This window comes from Saimiri boliviensis, chromosome 6, assembly GCF_048565385.1.
Source record: "Saimiri boliviensis isolate mSaiBol1 chromosome 6, mSaiBol1.pri, whole genome shotgun sequence".
Taxonomy (NCBI): Eukaryota; Metazoa; Chordata; class Mammalia; order Primates; family Cebidae; genus Saimiri; species Saimiri boliviensis.
In genome coordinates this window covers 61,552,802-61,568,534 of record NC_133454.1, presented here as the reverse complement: position 1 = coordinate 61,568,534, position 15,733 = coordinate 61,552,802, and the positions used below count along the sequence as shown (strand labels likewise).

At 40.6% G+C, this 15,733-nt stretch overlaps 1 protein-coding gene across 2 annotated transcripts in view; it reads right to left on the bottom strand.

The window, feature by feature from the left end:
* The window catches only part of FAM118B (family with sequence similarity 118 member B), a 48,621-nt gene that overhangs the window by 4,532 nt on the left and 28,356 nt on the right, over nucleotides 1–15,733 (bottom strand). For both annotated transcript variants that reach the window (XM_039470527.2, XM_039470526.2), the window contains exons 3-6: nucleotides 13,227–13,479; nucleotides 7,015–7,242; nucleotides 3,530–3,658; nucleotides 1,408–1,693 (exon numbers count right to left, since the gene is read on the bottom strand). In XM_039470527.2, coding sequence (XP_039326461.1) covers nucleotides 1,408–1,693; nucleotides 3,530–3,658; nucleotides 7,015–7,242; nucleotides 13,227–13,479 — 896 coding nt within the window. The remainder of the gene's footprint in view (nucleotides 1–1,407; nucleotides 1,694–3,529; nucleotides 3,659–7,014; nucleotides 7,243–13,226; nucleotides 13,480–15,733) is intronic.

The following is a 15,733-nucleotide window of genomic DNA, read 5'->3' as shown; positions in this document are numbered from 1 at the left end:
TTGGCTCACTGCAATCTCCACCTCCAGAGCTCAAGCAATTATCCTGCCTCAGCCTCCAAAGTAGTCGGGACTAGAGGCACGTGCCACCATGCCTTGTTTTTTGTTTTTTTTTTTTAATTTTTAGTAGAGACGGGGTTTTACCATGTTGGCCAGGCTGGTCTCATCCTGACCTCAGGTGATCCGCCCACTTTGGCCTCCCAAAGTGCTGGGATTACAGGCGTGAGCCACCTCACCTGGCCAATTTTTTGTATTTTAGTAGAGACGGGGTTTCACCGTGTTGCCCAAGCTGGTCTTGAATTCCTGAGCTCAGGCAATCTGCCCACCTAAGCCTCCCAAAGTGCTGGGATTACAGACATGAGCCACTGTACTCAGCCCAGCTGAATCTTTAATCACCATTTTGTTCTTTATTATTAGAATATAGAGGTAGAATACCAAGTGAATGATACCCCTATCCTCTGACATGAATACCACCATTACCCATTTCCAAATAGCATTTCTAAAAGTTAGTTTTCTGTTTATAAAGATAATACATAATCATTATAGAAGATGCCAACACAGAAACAAACAAATCAACACTTAACTACTACATAAAGAGAGCCAGTTAATTTAGCATTCCAGATATACTTCTACATGTACCAAACAAAATAAACCTACAATTCTATATGAGTGTGGCTAACCATAGTGTTTACAACCTGCTTTTTCTTCCTTTGCTCATAAGACTCTGACATTTTTTAATGGCAATGAAAACATTTTCCCCTTTATGGCTTCATTGTATTTCATCAATTAAATACATATTGGCACATCTGTAAAATCTCTCTACTAACTTTAGGTTCCTTCCAATTTTCTGCCACTACATTCAATGGCGATTACATTCCCACACATGCATCGCTGTACAACTGTGTGATTGTGCAATCATCTTATCTTGTTCTAAGAAATTTCTTCTAGGATAAATCGTATTGATAGGATTTTTAGGTCAAAGATTTGAAAATTTTTGCTACATACTCCAAATTATATTATAGTCATAGAAGTTATACTAACTTTACCTTTCCACAAATACTCCATGAATAAATTAATTTTCTCACAGCCTTAGCCAAAACTGGGTGATCTTTCTTCTCTATTTTGTAATCTAAATTCGAACTGCATTTCATTGGTAACTAGTGAGGCTGAACATCTTTGTATTTTCTTCATTCTTCCTGTCTATATTGAACTGCTCGAGCATTCTTTTTTGTCTACTTTCCCATAATCCAAATGGCATTTTAGTCTAACATGAAGACTGTGAGCTCCTTTACAAGTTGATCAGTCATTACATTTCTCATCTTGGCAAGAACTTTTTTGCCCATTACAAATACACAAAAGGCTGAAGAGCTGTTGCTCTCTGATTCCCCTCAGCTTCAAAATGCACCTTACCTGATCTACCCCTTGTGGAGATCTCACATGCCAGTCGCTTGAAATACTCTGGTAGATCAGCATAGTCATTTCCATAGGAGATGACTTTAATCCCCTTGTCCAGCATGTTTTCGCGAAGCTTTTTGAACTCATCTACGTCTCCTCTCCGAACCAGCATGAAATGTTCTAGGTCAGATTTATGCTTGACAGCCTCCAGGAAAAGGGCCTGGAAAGTGGTGTCATCCACAGTCCAGCCACAGCCCAGGAAAAGAAATGACTTGTTTTCGTAGAGTTTCTGAATCTCTCTCTTGAAGGAAAAGATACAACATATTGACATTGTGAAGATACACACAAGGCAAGTCTGAAACAAGAAGGTCAGTGCTGCACTGAGCAGACTGTGATGACCAATTCACCAAGACTTAAGTGGGTTGAGAGGTCCCATCAAGGAGTGTGATCTCTTGCTTATTGCTGTAACGTGATAATTGGTCTAAAATTTTATCTTTACCTGCCATTCTTCTGTAGGCTCTCTAATCAGGGTTTCATACAGCTGGTATTGGTGTACTGGTCCAGTAGTTTATTTTTTTACTTTTTATATATTTTTTTGAGACGGAATCTCACTCTGTCATCTAGGCTGGAGTGTAGTGGTACGATCTTGGCTTACTGCAACCTCCACCTCCACCTCCCCACTTCAAGCAAGTCTCATGCCACAGCCTCCTGAGTAGCTGGGATTACAGGCATACACCACCATACCCAGCTAATTTTTGTATGTTTAATAGAGTTGGGGTTTCGCCATGTTGGCCAGGCTGGTCTGGAACTCCTGACCTCAAATGATCTATCTGCCTCAGCTTCCCAAAGTGCTGGAATTACAGGTGTGAGCCACTGCAGCCAGCCAGTAGTTTACTTATTTTATTTTATTTTTGAGACAGAGTCTCACTCTGTCACCCAGGCTGGAGTGCAGTGCCATGGTCTTGGCTCACTGCAACCTCCAGCTCCTGGGTTCAAGCGATTCTCCTGCCTCAGCCTCCCAAGTAGCTTGGGATTACAGGCACCTGCCACAACACCTGGCTAATTTTTGTATTTTTAGTAGAGATGGAGTTTCATCATGTTGGCCAGGCTGGTCTTGAACTCCTGACCTCAAGTGACCCACCCTCCTTGGCCTCCCAAAGTGCTGGGATTATAGGCATAAGACACCACACCTGGACTACTTTTTTAAGATTTATGTGTTCAGAGGTCATTAGGCAAAGAGCAGGTCTTCACATATCTTACTCCTTCCATTTCTGGGCCATATTGGCCTTTTTTATCTTAAAAACTGAACCATGAATCACCAAAGAAGATAATCCCATCATCAGAATTGCTCAAAGGTGTCTGATACTTAGATACATATATGTATACACACATACAAACACACACACACGCACAGAAATGACTTTTCCTAAGGTATCAATGTCAGAGATGGATGCTGTTATAGCAGATGCTGGGAAAGAATGGGTAAAAAAAAAAAAAGTCTCTTGTGCTTTAGACAATACATTTTCTTGGTCTATGTTTTGCCTCGTCATGTAAAAATGCTATTATTCTATGTGACCCAGTCCTGAAAATAGCATACAAGATTCTCAGAACTGGGGGCTAGTGAATAATTCTGGTTTGAACATGTTTATCTGAACAAATAAAAAATGTGCATCCCAAAAGATCAATAAGCTTTTCACAAAAAATAAATGTGAATAAGTGTGGTTAATTCAATATAAACCCATTGCCATTTATACAAAATCTCATTAGAATGTATACTGTAGGCTGGGTGCAGTGGTTCACTTGAGACTAGGAATTTAAGGCTCTCAAGTGATCCTCCTGCCTCAGCCTCCCAAGCAGCGAGGACAGTGTACACCATGATGCCTAACTAATTTTATTTTTTATAAAGACAAAGCCTTGCCATGTCGCCCAGGCTGGTCTCGAACTCCTGGCCTCAAGCGATCCTCTCCCCTTGGCCTCCCAAAAAGTGCTAGGATTACAGGCATAAGCCATTGCTCCTAGTCCCGATCTTCTGTTTTCACTTAATGAAAAGAAGATGTTCCCCTTTAAGACCTATGGCATATTTACAGAGACTTCCCAGGAAGGAGTTCCTGAGACCAGCAAGATCAGCCCCACTCACCATGACTTCGGTGTTCCTCAGTACGTTCTGATATCCCGCTGGATGAAGGACAATGCCACTAGGGTTGGTGTAGACTCCGTGAATATGCAACACGCTCAGCTTCCGCTTCTCCTGAGCCCACTCTAGGACCTGCACAACACACATATAGCCCAACCAGCTTGGCAGGGCTGAGCACTTGTTTAAAGGTCACAATGGGCAAGAGGCTGTTTTGAAGACTAGACTTCTGATATAACTCTCCAGCTTCATGATACAGAACAAGAATGCGAAACCTGATGTAGTCTAAGTTTCCACTTCAGGAATGACTGTCAAGAATGACGGCAGCAAATTTGGTGATTTCTCTTTGAAAGTAACAATCAAAAATTAGAATTTGTCATCATTTACAGAAACAACAGGAACCCTTTGCACTGGTGACATGCATGAGAGCTATGGACAACTGCTTCAGTGTTTGCCCCAGGAAATCAAGCCTCTGCATCCAGGCCCTTGTGAGGCCCCTCACTGCAGTGACTCCAGGCTAACCATATGGCTTACTTTTAGCCAATGGGGTACTAGCAAACACACACAAGCAGAAGCTTGGTAAGTGTTGGCACAAGAAGTCTTACTTCTCTTGTGTTACTTTTAGAATCCAGCTGCCATGTGAAGAAACTGAAGAAGCCTGGGCTAACCTGCTAGGACATATGTGGCCTGGCCAACTGCTTGCACTGACAGACATGGAAGTATGGTCCTCTTATGTCACTCAGCCCTAGTGCGGCCATCAGATGTCTGCAGGTATGTGAACAGGCTGCAAAAATCAGCAGAAGAAATGCCGGCTGAGTCACTGAGCCCAGTTCAAATTGCTAATGTACTTTATCATGGTGAGATAAGATATTTATTATTATAAGCCACAAAGTCTCAGGGCCATTACTTGTACAGCAATGCATAAGTGACAGAAAAATCATTTCAGTCACCTCGGAGGAACCTAAAAGGCTGCCAGTGAAGAAGAATCATTTAGACGACAGTGAATGCAATAGCCACCTGATTCCATGGCTCCGTTTTCCCAAGGACAGCAGAGAGCACACATTTATTCTTATCACATTAAGAAAAAATAGGCTATGAATTAGGAAAGTAGCCAAGAGGCATAGAGATTTAGAATTTGAATGTTACTAGGCCCCATTCTAACTACCAGTCAATGTCTTTAACCAACAGACTGCAATACTGCCCCTAATGTGGGCTAAAAATACAATGTAAATCTGGAGGCCCAAGGATGAAATGAGAAGGAAAACATCAAATCTGACAGATATCCTCAGCTTTTAAAAGGCCCTTATGCTTCTGATATCCATGAACACACTAGGTCATAATCTCCAGAAATTTTATTACAAACAGCATAGAAGCTACTTGAGCTGCTAGTTTTAAAATTTCAATCATTTATCTGTTTGTTTATTTGGAGACAGTCTCGCTCTGTCACCCAGGCTGGAGTGCAGTGGCACAATCTTGGCCCACTGCAACCTCTGCCTCCCGGGTTCAGGTGATTCTCCTGCCTCAGCCTCCCGAGTAACGAGTAACTGGGACTATAGGTGTGCACCACCACACCCAGCGAGATTTTGTGCTTTTAGTAGAGACTGAGTTTCACCATGTTGGCCAGGCTGGTTTCAACCTCAAGTGATCCACCTGCCTCAGCCACTCAAAATACTGGGATTATAGGCGTGAGTCACTGTCCCCAGTCTATTTATTTATTTTTGAGACAGGATCTTACTCTGTCACCCGGGCTGGAGTACAATAGCATGATCACAGCTCACTGTAGCCATGACCTCCTCAGCTCAATTGATCCTCCTGCTTCAGCCTCCCAAGTAGCTGGGAATAGCTGGGACCACAGGCACACACCACCATGCCCAGCTAATTTTTAAATTTTTTGTAGAGACAGGGTCTTGCTCTGTTGCCCAGGCTGGTCTCAAACTACACTCAAGTGATCCTGCCATCTCAGTTTCCCAAAGTGCTGGGATTAGAGGCCTGAGCTGCCGTGCTCAGCCCAGTCATTTATTAATCAAAAAAGTATTTACCAAGCACCTAAATCCATCGTATTTGAGACATGAGGGTTGTGTTTGAGCTATGAGGGTAAGGAAGACCAACTGTCCAAGTGAAGTTACTATTCCTATGGGGTAAGCAGTCAGAAAACAGACAAACAGCTAAGATAAAAACTGCGCTGGGTATAATCCTAGCACTTTGGGAGGCTGAGGTGGACTGATCACCTGAGGTCAGAAGTTTGAGACCAACCTGGCCAACATGTTGAAACCCTGTCTCTACTAAAAATACAAATATTAGCCAGGCATGGTGGCGGGCACCTGTAATCCCATCTACTCAGGAGGCTGAGGTAGGAGAATTGCTTGAACCCGGGAGGAGGAGGTTGCAGTGAGCTGAGATCGCATCATTGAACTCCAGCCTGGGAGACAAGAGAGACTCTGTCTCTAAAAAACAGAGAAGAAAAAAAAGCCAAAAACACTCCCCAAAACAGCAAGTTATACTAAGTGCTACAAAGGAAATGGACAAGAGACTGGATCAAAAAATATGCATCCAATTTAAATAGGATGGTCAGAGAGAAAGTCTCTCAGGAGGTGACCCCTAAGTTGAGAGTTACAATTGAAGAAGCAGCTGACCATACAGAACATGAGGGAGTAGGTGGAAGACATTTGGGCCAGAGAAAACTAGTCTTCCTGGGGCAACTTTTCTCTAAATTCAATTTAATTTAAATCCTGCCTTCAAGGTCAGCAAAACCACAAGAGTGATATTATGACTACCACTCTGGCAGAGGCAATACTGTGGTATTGAATGCCAGTGGTTGAATCAATTATCTATTCAACTCTACTTAGCTGGGCTCTAAATTGGACATAAAGGCAGATTCCTGAGGAAAACAAATTATAGAATGAAAATTACAAAAATCACAGAATAGGACAAATAAGACTTTAAGAACTCATCTCATTAGCTGACACACATCAACATCTATAATGCGATTATTATGGTAGGTACAGTATGGGCTATGCTAAAACAAGTCTTTGGAGGTTTCCACTAAACATTAACCTCAATTCAGCCATCGCTTGGCTTGGAAGTTGCTCTTCCCATCAGTATAAAGTAGTTTTCAGACATTTCCAATAGATGCCATTAAAAAAAAAAATGTATCCTAAGAACTCTAAATCAGTATTATCAATATTATACCACTCAATATTGTCAAGTGCTAAAGAGATCTTACAGTTCAAATGACTTTCCCTAATCTTGCTTTAAAAAAGGGTGAAATTATCAGAAGTCATAGATCTAAACACTTTTAAGTTCTATGCATTTTACTGTATATTGATTTGATCTTTAAAAAGAAAGAAAAAAGAAAAACCAAAAGTCCAACCAGGGAAAAAAAATTTCCTTTCTAGCTCTATATAAATACCAATATACCAACTAGAAAACAGCTTTTCTGATGAAGATACAATCCACTAGCCTGAAGAAGGGACCAACGCTTTACTTTTTACCTTTTTCTCATCAGTAAGGTCAAGGGATTCAAGCTGTTTCCCCTGATCTGCTGCATACAGTTCCAGGAGATTGTCAAAATTTGTAGTTAATACAAGGGCTCCATTTTCCATCAGGTGGAGAACTGACTGAAGTAGCTGTTTTCCAGAATCTTCCATTTTTGACTCCAAGTCATCAAATACTTCATATAAACAGTCCTTGAAAAATGTGGATCGAACATTACTGGTACGCTGAGGGGGGATTTGAAAAAAGAAAATTAGTTCAAAGTGCTTTGGTAAGTCACTTTTTTTTTGTTTGTTTGTTTGTTTTTGAGACGGAGTTTCGCTCTTGTTACCCAGGCTGGAGTGCAATGGCGTGATCTCGGCTCACTGCAACCTCCGCCTCCTGAGTTCAGGCAATTCTCCTGCCTCAGCCTCCTGAGTAGCTGGGATTACAGGCACAAGCCACCATGCCCAGCTAATTTTTTATATTTTTAGTAGAGACGGGGTTTCACCATGTTGACCAGGATGGTCTCGATCTCTCGACCTCGTGATCCACCCGCCTCGGCCTCCCAAAGTGCTGGGATTACAGGCTCGAGCCACCACGCCCGGCGGTAAGTCACTTGTTTTAAATGCAGTAGTAAATTTTTAAAGAATATTTTGTATTCGAAACAGAGATAAAATATTATCTATCTCATAAGAATGTAATAAGGAAGATGCGATGATACATGCCAAGTACTTAGCACAATGCTTAGCATGGAGCAAGTGATCAACAAACACTACTAACGCAAACCAGTGTAAGCTTCCTAAAGTGCGCATTTTTATAGAATGAAGAAAACAAACATGGCCAAGGGCTGTGAATTTACTGTTGGTATTAAAGGGAAGCTGGGGTATAAAGCAGAGCAATAACTACCCTCTCATCAGGCACCAGGTAAGAAGGCAACACTTTGCGTCCATCTTTCCTTATTGAGGAAAGCACCACTGAGTCACAGTCCTCATTGCGGTTTAGCACCTCCTTTTCTAATCCTAGGTGTTTGTACAGCTGTTTGTGAATTTAGGAAAAACCACTTAACTTCTACATGCCATGATTCAGCAGTTTGTTCATAGGTTTATTATAAAGACTTTCCAGTATACAAAAAAGGTTAACGTAAACAATTTAATCCATTTTTTAAATTAAAAATTTGTAATTTGCAACTGTTAAAACACATCAAACACCAATCAGTTCTAAGAATCGACGTCTTGTTTGTTTTGCAGATGTGAGGGCTGGCTATGTGGCCCAGGTGAGTCTTGAATTCCTGGGGTCTCAAGTGATCCTCCCACCTCAGCCTCCCAAAGTGTTGCATTTATAGGTATAAGTCACTTTTACAGACCTATTTCCTAACATATGGTTTACTTAACTAACTGCTTTTCAGATTCATTTTGAATACATGTAAATATCCCCGAGTACTAATGAGGAACTATAATACCAACTTCAGGTGGGAAGCTGGCTTTACGACTGAAAAGACCAAGTGGCCCTTGGGATGAAGAGAATTCAAAATATCTGATCCCTAGCCTGCCGGTGAAATACCATTTGCAAGGGTTTGAATTGGTCCCCTTAAGTTCATGCATTGGAAACTTAACCCCAGTGGAACTGTGTTGGGAGGTGGGGCCTAATAAGAGGTGATCAGGTCACGAGGGCCGTGCCTTCATGAACTGATTAATGTCATTATTGAGGGAGTGGATTTGTTATCCTAAATGCATCGGTTATAAATGCGAGTCTGGGCCAGGTGCAGTGGCTCACACCTGTAATCCCAACACTTTGGGAGGCTGAGGCAGGTGGATCATGAGGTCAAGAGATCGAGACCATCCTGGCCAACATGGGGAAACCCTGTCTCTACTAAAATTACAAAAATTAGCTGGGCATGGTGGCGTGCGCCTGTAGTCCCAGCTACTCGGGATGCTGAGGCAGGTGAATCATTTGAACCTGGGAGGCAGAGGTTGCAGTGAGCCAAAATTGTGCCACTACACTCCAGCCTGGCAACAGAGCGAGACTCCATCTCAAAAAATAAAAATAAAAAAAGTGAGTCTGGCCCTCTCTTGCTGTCCTCCCTCTCTCCATGTACTACCTTCTGCCATGTTATATCCTAGCAGGAAGGCCTTTGCTAGATGTGGCTCCTCTCTCTTGAACTTCTCACCTTCCAGAACTGAGCCAAATAAACTTCCATTGTGTATGTTTCTAACAGTGAAATGCTCAGATAAGGATCTGTTTCCATGGAACCACCTGAGCAGATTCAGAAAACATTTCAATTTGCCAAATTCTTTTCCTAATTTGTCCAAGTATTTTATAAAATTATCAAGTCTTTAATCATACCTATCAAGTAAATAATAAATAAATGGAAAGTATTTTCACCATGAGCACAGAAGTGAAACAGTCCTGCCTGGTGAGGACGTGCTCATAGTTTCTCTGGGCTCTGTCGATCACCCTTCCTCCTGCATCTACCACTAGCCAGACTTTTCCATGTACTCCTATCGTGAGTGGGTTCACAGATTCTCCTGAAGTGCTAAATAGATGGAACAACCTATAGTTTATGTGGCTAAGGATATGGGTCATGGCTTTCAGCTTTTGTCCATTTTCATTACATCATGACTATAAATAATTATATGACATATTAATTAGGTACAGGCAACTAACTAGGGACAATGCAATTTAATTGGATGAACAATCTGATCAGAAGCAAACAGTGAAGAATCTGTAACTCTAGTTACCAACTTTTACTACAGTCAAGAGTCAACTTCTGGGCAAGGTGGCCCACGCCTGTAATCTCAACTTTGGGAGGCCAAGCCTAGAGGATCTTTTGAGCCCAGGAGTTTGAGACCAGCCTGGGTAACATAGCAAGACCCCATCTCTGCAAAAAAGTTAAAACACTAAAAAATGTAAAACTCTGCCAAGTGTCGTGACACATGCCTGTGGGCCCAGTTATTCCGATGGTTGAGGTAGGAGGATTGCTTGAGCCCAGGAGGTCGAGGCTGCAGTGAGCTGTGATCGTGCAACTGTACTCCAGCCTGGGCAAGAGAGCAAGACCCTGTCTCAAAAAAAAAAAAAAAAAAAAAAAAAAAAAGACAACTACAACTACTATTGAAAGCCAGAGACTTCTTTAGATTTGTTACAAAAAATATGGTGCTCCTTTAATGTCTACCCAAATCACAAACCCATTTGCCCTATGATCTAGCAGTCCCATGTATCCTACAAATACAATTTCAAACAAATGAAATGGCACATACAAGGTTATCACTGCATTATTATTTGTAATAGCTGAAGACTGGAAACATGCCAAGTATCCATATATAAGAGACCAGTATGGCTGAGTACCCATATACTGGAGAATGAGATGGAAAAATCTTCAAGCAATACTGTGAAGTAAAACAAATTGCAGAATAGTATGTCTAGAATGCCATCTTTTGAGCTAGGGGATAGAGGTTGTAAGAAAAGAATAAATATAGTCCTCCCTGCATGTATCTGCAAAAAGAAACACTGGAAGGCTATATTAAAAAAACTCGTAAGAGTAGTAACCTATGAAAGGTAGGCTTTTGGGAGAAGAAAAAGATAAAACACCTAGGTGGGAGTTGGAGGTCTCGATGTAAGACACCTTTTTAATAGTGTTTGGACTTCTGCAATATGTATAAACAATACCCATTCAAAAAAGCAAAATTAAGTTGAAAATTAAATAAAGAATACAGTAACTTCCTTGGTTTTATTACGAACCTTTTTATGTTTTATAACTTCTTTTGTACTTTGACTCACATACACAATCAATATATACTATATTTTAACACCAGTTTAATTATTACACACACAGTTAAAAAGGTCTCTGTATACAATCCGGTAATCATGGGTGTGGAACACATTTTCTTGCTTCTAAGAAAAAGAAATACAAAAGGTTAAACCCTGGGGGGAAAGATCCAAGTCATTATTTTAGCTAAATATATTTTAGTCCTATTTATGTTACTAAATTCTACATATCAACAGAGGAAGGAAATATGCTTATGTAACTGCATTGACTTCCTCAGATTCAAAATAAAAGTTTTTGTTTTTTTGAGACAAGGTCTAGCTCTGTCACCAAGCCGGAGTACAGTGGCATGAACATGGCTCACTGCAGCCTCAACCTGCTGGGCTCAAGCAATCTCCTGCCTCAGTCTCCTGAGTGGCTAGAACTACAGGTGCATGTCACCACGCATGCTACTTTTTAAATTTTTTGTAGAGACAGGGTCTCACTATGTTGCCCAGGCTGTTCTCAAACTTCTGGCCTCAAGCGATCCTCCTGCCTCAGCCTCCTATGTAGGTGGGACCACAGGCTTGCACCACCACATTTGGCTAATTTTAAAATTTTTGTAGAGGTATGGGGGTCTCACTTTGTTGCACAGGCTGGAAAGTCTTTTTCTCTTAAAGCAGATGACCCTAGAACTAAATTTCCCACCAGTAGCCTTTATAAGCAAAGACAAAGGAATGAAAACATAAACAGGGAGGTTCAGTAGTCAAAAGGAAATGCCAAACTCCCACACAGCTACTAAGGAACTTTCCCCATTCATCCAAAACAATGACTTTCATTTCCTTCTGCCCTGAAACTTAGTAAAAACAAAAAACAAAAAACTAGTGTGGTAGCTCAAGCCTATAATCTCAGTTTTTGGGAAGCTGAGGCAGGAAGATCACTTGCGCCGAGGAGTTCAACACCAGCTTGGACAACACAGGGAGACCCCATCACTATTTAAAAACAGGAAAAAGAAAAAACTCTGTTCCCCCTCCCAGGGTCATTAACATTTCTAGTGCATCTACTATGTGCCAGACATTTTATATACATTATCTCACCCATCCTTCACAAAGCGACGCAAGGAAGTAATATTCCAGTTTTACAGGTGCAAAAACAAATGTTAAGAAGTTAAAAAATTTGTGCAGGGTTCCAGTGCATTTCAGTGACAGATTCTGATTCTGAAACCCAAGCTCATTGCAGTGAATCTATAATGTCACTTCCCTGGTATATATTAAACTGGCTCAGTAGATGGGCCTGTTAACCCTGCCATAGTACTGCTGAGTTTATACTATTAGATTTGTTTTCTTTTTTGATATGGACATTTCCAAACATACGCAAAAGTTAGAAGAGTACATATAAAACAAAATATAACTCCAACGCTTCTCACTTAAAAAATATTAATTTCTTAATATTAGTGTTCAAGACTCCCGTAAATATATCACTTTTATTATTAAGTTGTAATAGTTTTTTACATATTCTGGACACTAGATTTTTGTCAGATATGATCTGCAACTATTTCCTTTGTCATTTCAATCTTTCTTCTTTTCTAGAGATGTGGGTCTCACTATGTAGCCCGGGCTGAGGTACAATGACATGATCATAGTTGACTGCAGCGTCAAACTCCTGGGATCAAGTAATCCTTCTACCTTAGCCTACCGAGTAGTTGGGATTACAGGTGCAAGCCACTGTGCCTGGCTCTCTTTTCACTTTCTTGATGACAACCATTACAGCACTTAAGTTTCAAACTCTGATCATGTCCAATACATCTAGTTTTCTTCTGTTGGTTGTGCTTTCAGTATCAGATCTAAGAATCCTTTGCCATGCTGCCTTAATTACTGTGGCTCTGTAGTAAGCTTTGAAATAAAAAAAAATGTGCGTCTCCCTACTTTGTTCTTTTTCAAGACTGCTTTGGCTTCTCCAGGTCCCCTGTAATTCCATATGAAGGTTTAATATTCTTTTTAGAGGCAGGGTCTCACTACGTTGCCCAGGCTGGAGTGCAGTGGAGTCCTTTTATCCAACTCAGTTTGGTTAAATAAAGTATAATTCCTTATAAATATTTTGAGCTACTGCCTCTAAAAAGAACATTAAGAACTGGTTTTGTTTCATCCATAAAATGATAACATTATCCCCAATCTTTGTGGGGTTCCATATAAGGCATGGATGCCACAGAACACAGCTTTTATAGTAGTGAGTGTAGAAAAAGTAAATTCAACACAGTAATAATTTGTACCCTCTCACAGATGGACAGGGAAATGGGGTTAAGACAATTGCCCTGAATGGAGTCCATAAATAGACGTGGTGCAGAAGAGCCAAATCTTACGCAAACTTACAAGCTGTAAATGAATATCCATGTTATAGTTGGCATGCTAGTTGTGACAGCCAAATCATGCTAGGTATGATAGTCAAATTTTAGGAAATTTCAAACACCATGGCACATATGAGGGTACTCACAGGAGAGAGTTTCTGGATAAGGTCATGGGCAACATGGACAAGGTTCTTGTCTTCATGGAGACATTTCTGAAACTTTTTACTCTCTTCATCTTCTAAAAGATCAAAATCAATGGCAGCATCCAGTAAGGCCTGAATTAACCCCTTCCAGGATTTGAGGGCTGGAACTTGAGGTGCAACTGCAGCACTGATGCCTGTCCCAATCACTAGCACAAGTTCTCGAGGCTTCTTAGTTTTTAGGCTTGGAAGCAGCTTCCTAAAAAACCAAAACAAATATGAGGCACACAGAACGACCAGAATACTGTGTCAGTGCTTTAAACCTATTTTAGGAATTCTAAAACCAATCTTAAAATCAGTTTCCTGCTTCATAGTCCCTCTCTCAACCTAAGAAATTCCACTAATATTAGGAAAAGATCCAAATAGATTACAGCTCAGCTGAGTTCTGCCAACTAAATTATACTTAAAACCAATGTTAAATTTCAAAAGAACACATTTGATTTGTACTCTAGAAAAAGAGAAAAGAACCTCAGGACAAATTAGGTTCCTATTACTGAGAAACGTCAAACAGATGAAAGAAAGACAATAAAAACTTTAACTCCAAATTTTGTAAACACTATGCTCAGGCAAAAAAAAGAAAAAGAGAGAAAAGAAAAAGTGGCCAATAGAATTCTGAAAACACAGGAGCCCCACATACCTAAATAAAGATGTTAACTATTTAACAGACATGACAAAAAGTGAAAAACATTCCTTTCTTACCAAGATAAGCATCGAGAGATTTCTCTATTCTAAGGCCCATATGTGAGACAGCATGGGTGCAAGTTTTTGCTTGCGTTCCCTTCTTTTTCATTCTGGAGACTATCTCCGCTCAAATGTTCCTTTATTTTAATTTTTGCTGATGGCATGTTCCCCTCTCCCGAAAACTGCTTTTTCCCAATCTTTTTGTCCAAATAATAAAATGGAGAGGATCAGCATTTTGGCATAACCCAAGAAAGGAATAGTACTGTCAAGCCTTGGGAAACCTAGTTTTGGGGACATGGCCTCTAAAATTACTTTCTCTATTCCAAGCTTCTGTATTCAGTCATTCAACAAACACGAAAAACTGAGGCCAGGTGCCTGTAATCCTAGCACTTTGGGAGGCCAAGGCGGGTGGAACACTTGAGGTCAGGGGTTCGAGACTAGTTTGGCCAATATGGTGAAACCCCATGTCTACTAAAAATACAAAAATTAGCTGGGCATGGTGGCAAGTGCCTGTAGTCCCAGCTACTTGAGAGGCTGAGGCAGGAAAGAAAAACCAGTATGTAACAGACACTATGGTAGTCACCAGTGACGTATCTATGAACAAAATGGAGTCCCTGATCTTGAAAGGTTAGTCCACTAGAAAAGACATAGATATTAGAAGCAAATGATGAAAAATGAGTTTCAGTTCAGAGCAATCAAGATAGTCAAGCATACACAAATACACATACACAAATATACAAGCACATAGAAAATTTCTAGGAGTCACAAGATCTATAAATAGTGGTTAAATGGGATAGGGGAGAATAAGGACTTTTTAGTTTTCATTTTACACTGTTGTACTATCTGATTTTTTTACATAACATACAGATTTGAGCTATAATTCTTCCTAATTAAGACCTCCAGTTTGGTGAGGTACAGTGGTTCACACCTGTAATCTCAGCACTTTAGGAGGCTGAGCTTGAGCCCAGGAGTTCGAGACCAGCATAGGCAACTGAGACCCCCATCTCTACCAAAACAAAAAAAAGAAAAAAGGAAAAGAAAAGAAAAAGAACATTAGGCACGTCTGTAGTCCCAGCTACTTGGGAGGCTAAGTTCATGGGAGAGTCGCTTGAGCCCAGGAGGTTGAGGTTGCAGTGAGCTGTGTTTGTGCCACTGCATTTCAGCTTGGGTGACAGAACAAGACCCTGTCTCCAAAAAAAAAAAAGAGACTTCCAGTTAAAAACAAAAAAATTTAACAATTGTATTTTATTATTGTTTCTCCATAAACCACTAAATAATAGTCGATTGTTTTTAGTAGGTATATATACCTAAAAAGTAGCCTAGGTAAAGATAATAGCAGATAACAGAGGTCAAAGGGCAACAAAATTTTACAAGTTGTAATGCAAAAGCCGATTCCCTTAGTAGAATTTTGGGAATGTTCAGGTACATCTGAAGGTGGAGGGGCTAGTGGGGCTACAGCAGGAGAATCAGTTACAAGCCTTTAAGAGTTGCAACTTGAAGCAGACTGGAGGTTTCCCTTCTGCAGAGGTTGACCAGAAGACTATATTTGAGAACACTGCACACAGCTGAGGGTGAGGATTAAGTAAAAGTCTGTACATAAAATAAAAGATTTCCCCCAACACTCCCCATAGGAAGCTTTTCAGACACTAGGAATCAACCCTGTACCTGTACCCCACACCCCATCCAGTCAGGAAATGAGGATTTCTCTTTCAGGAAAATGGCAAGTATGAGATGAAAAACCTGTAGATTCTGTTCAGTGGGAATTCCTTAAC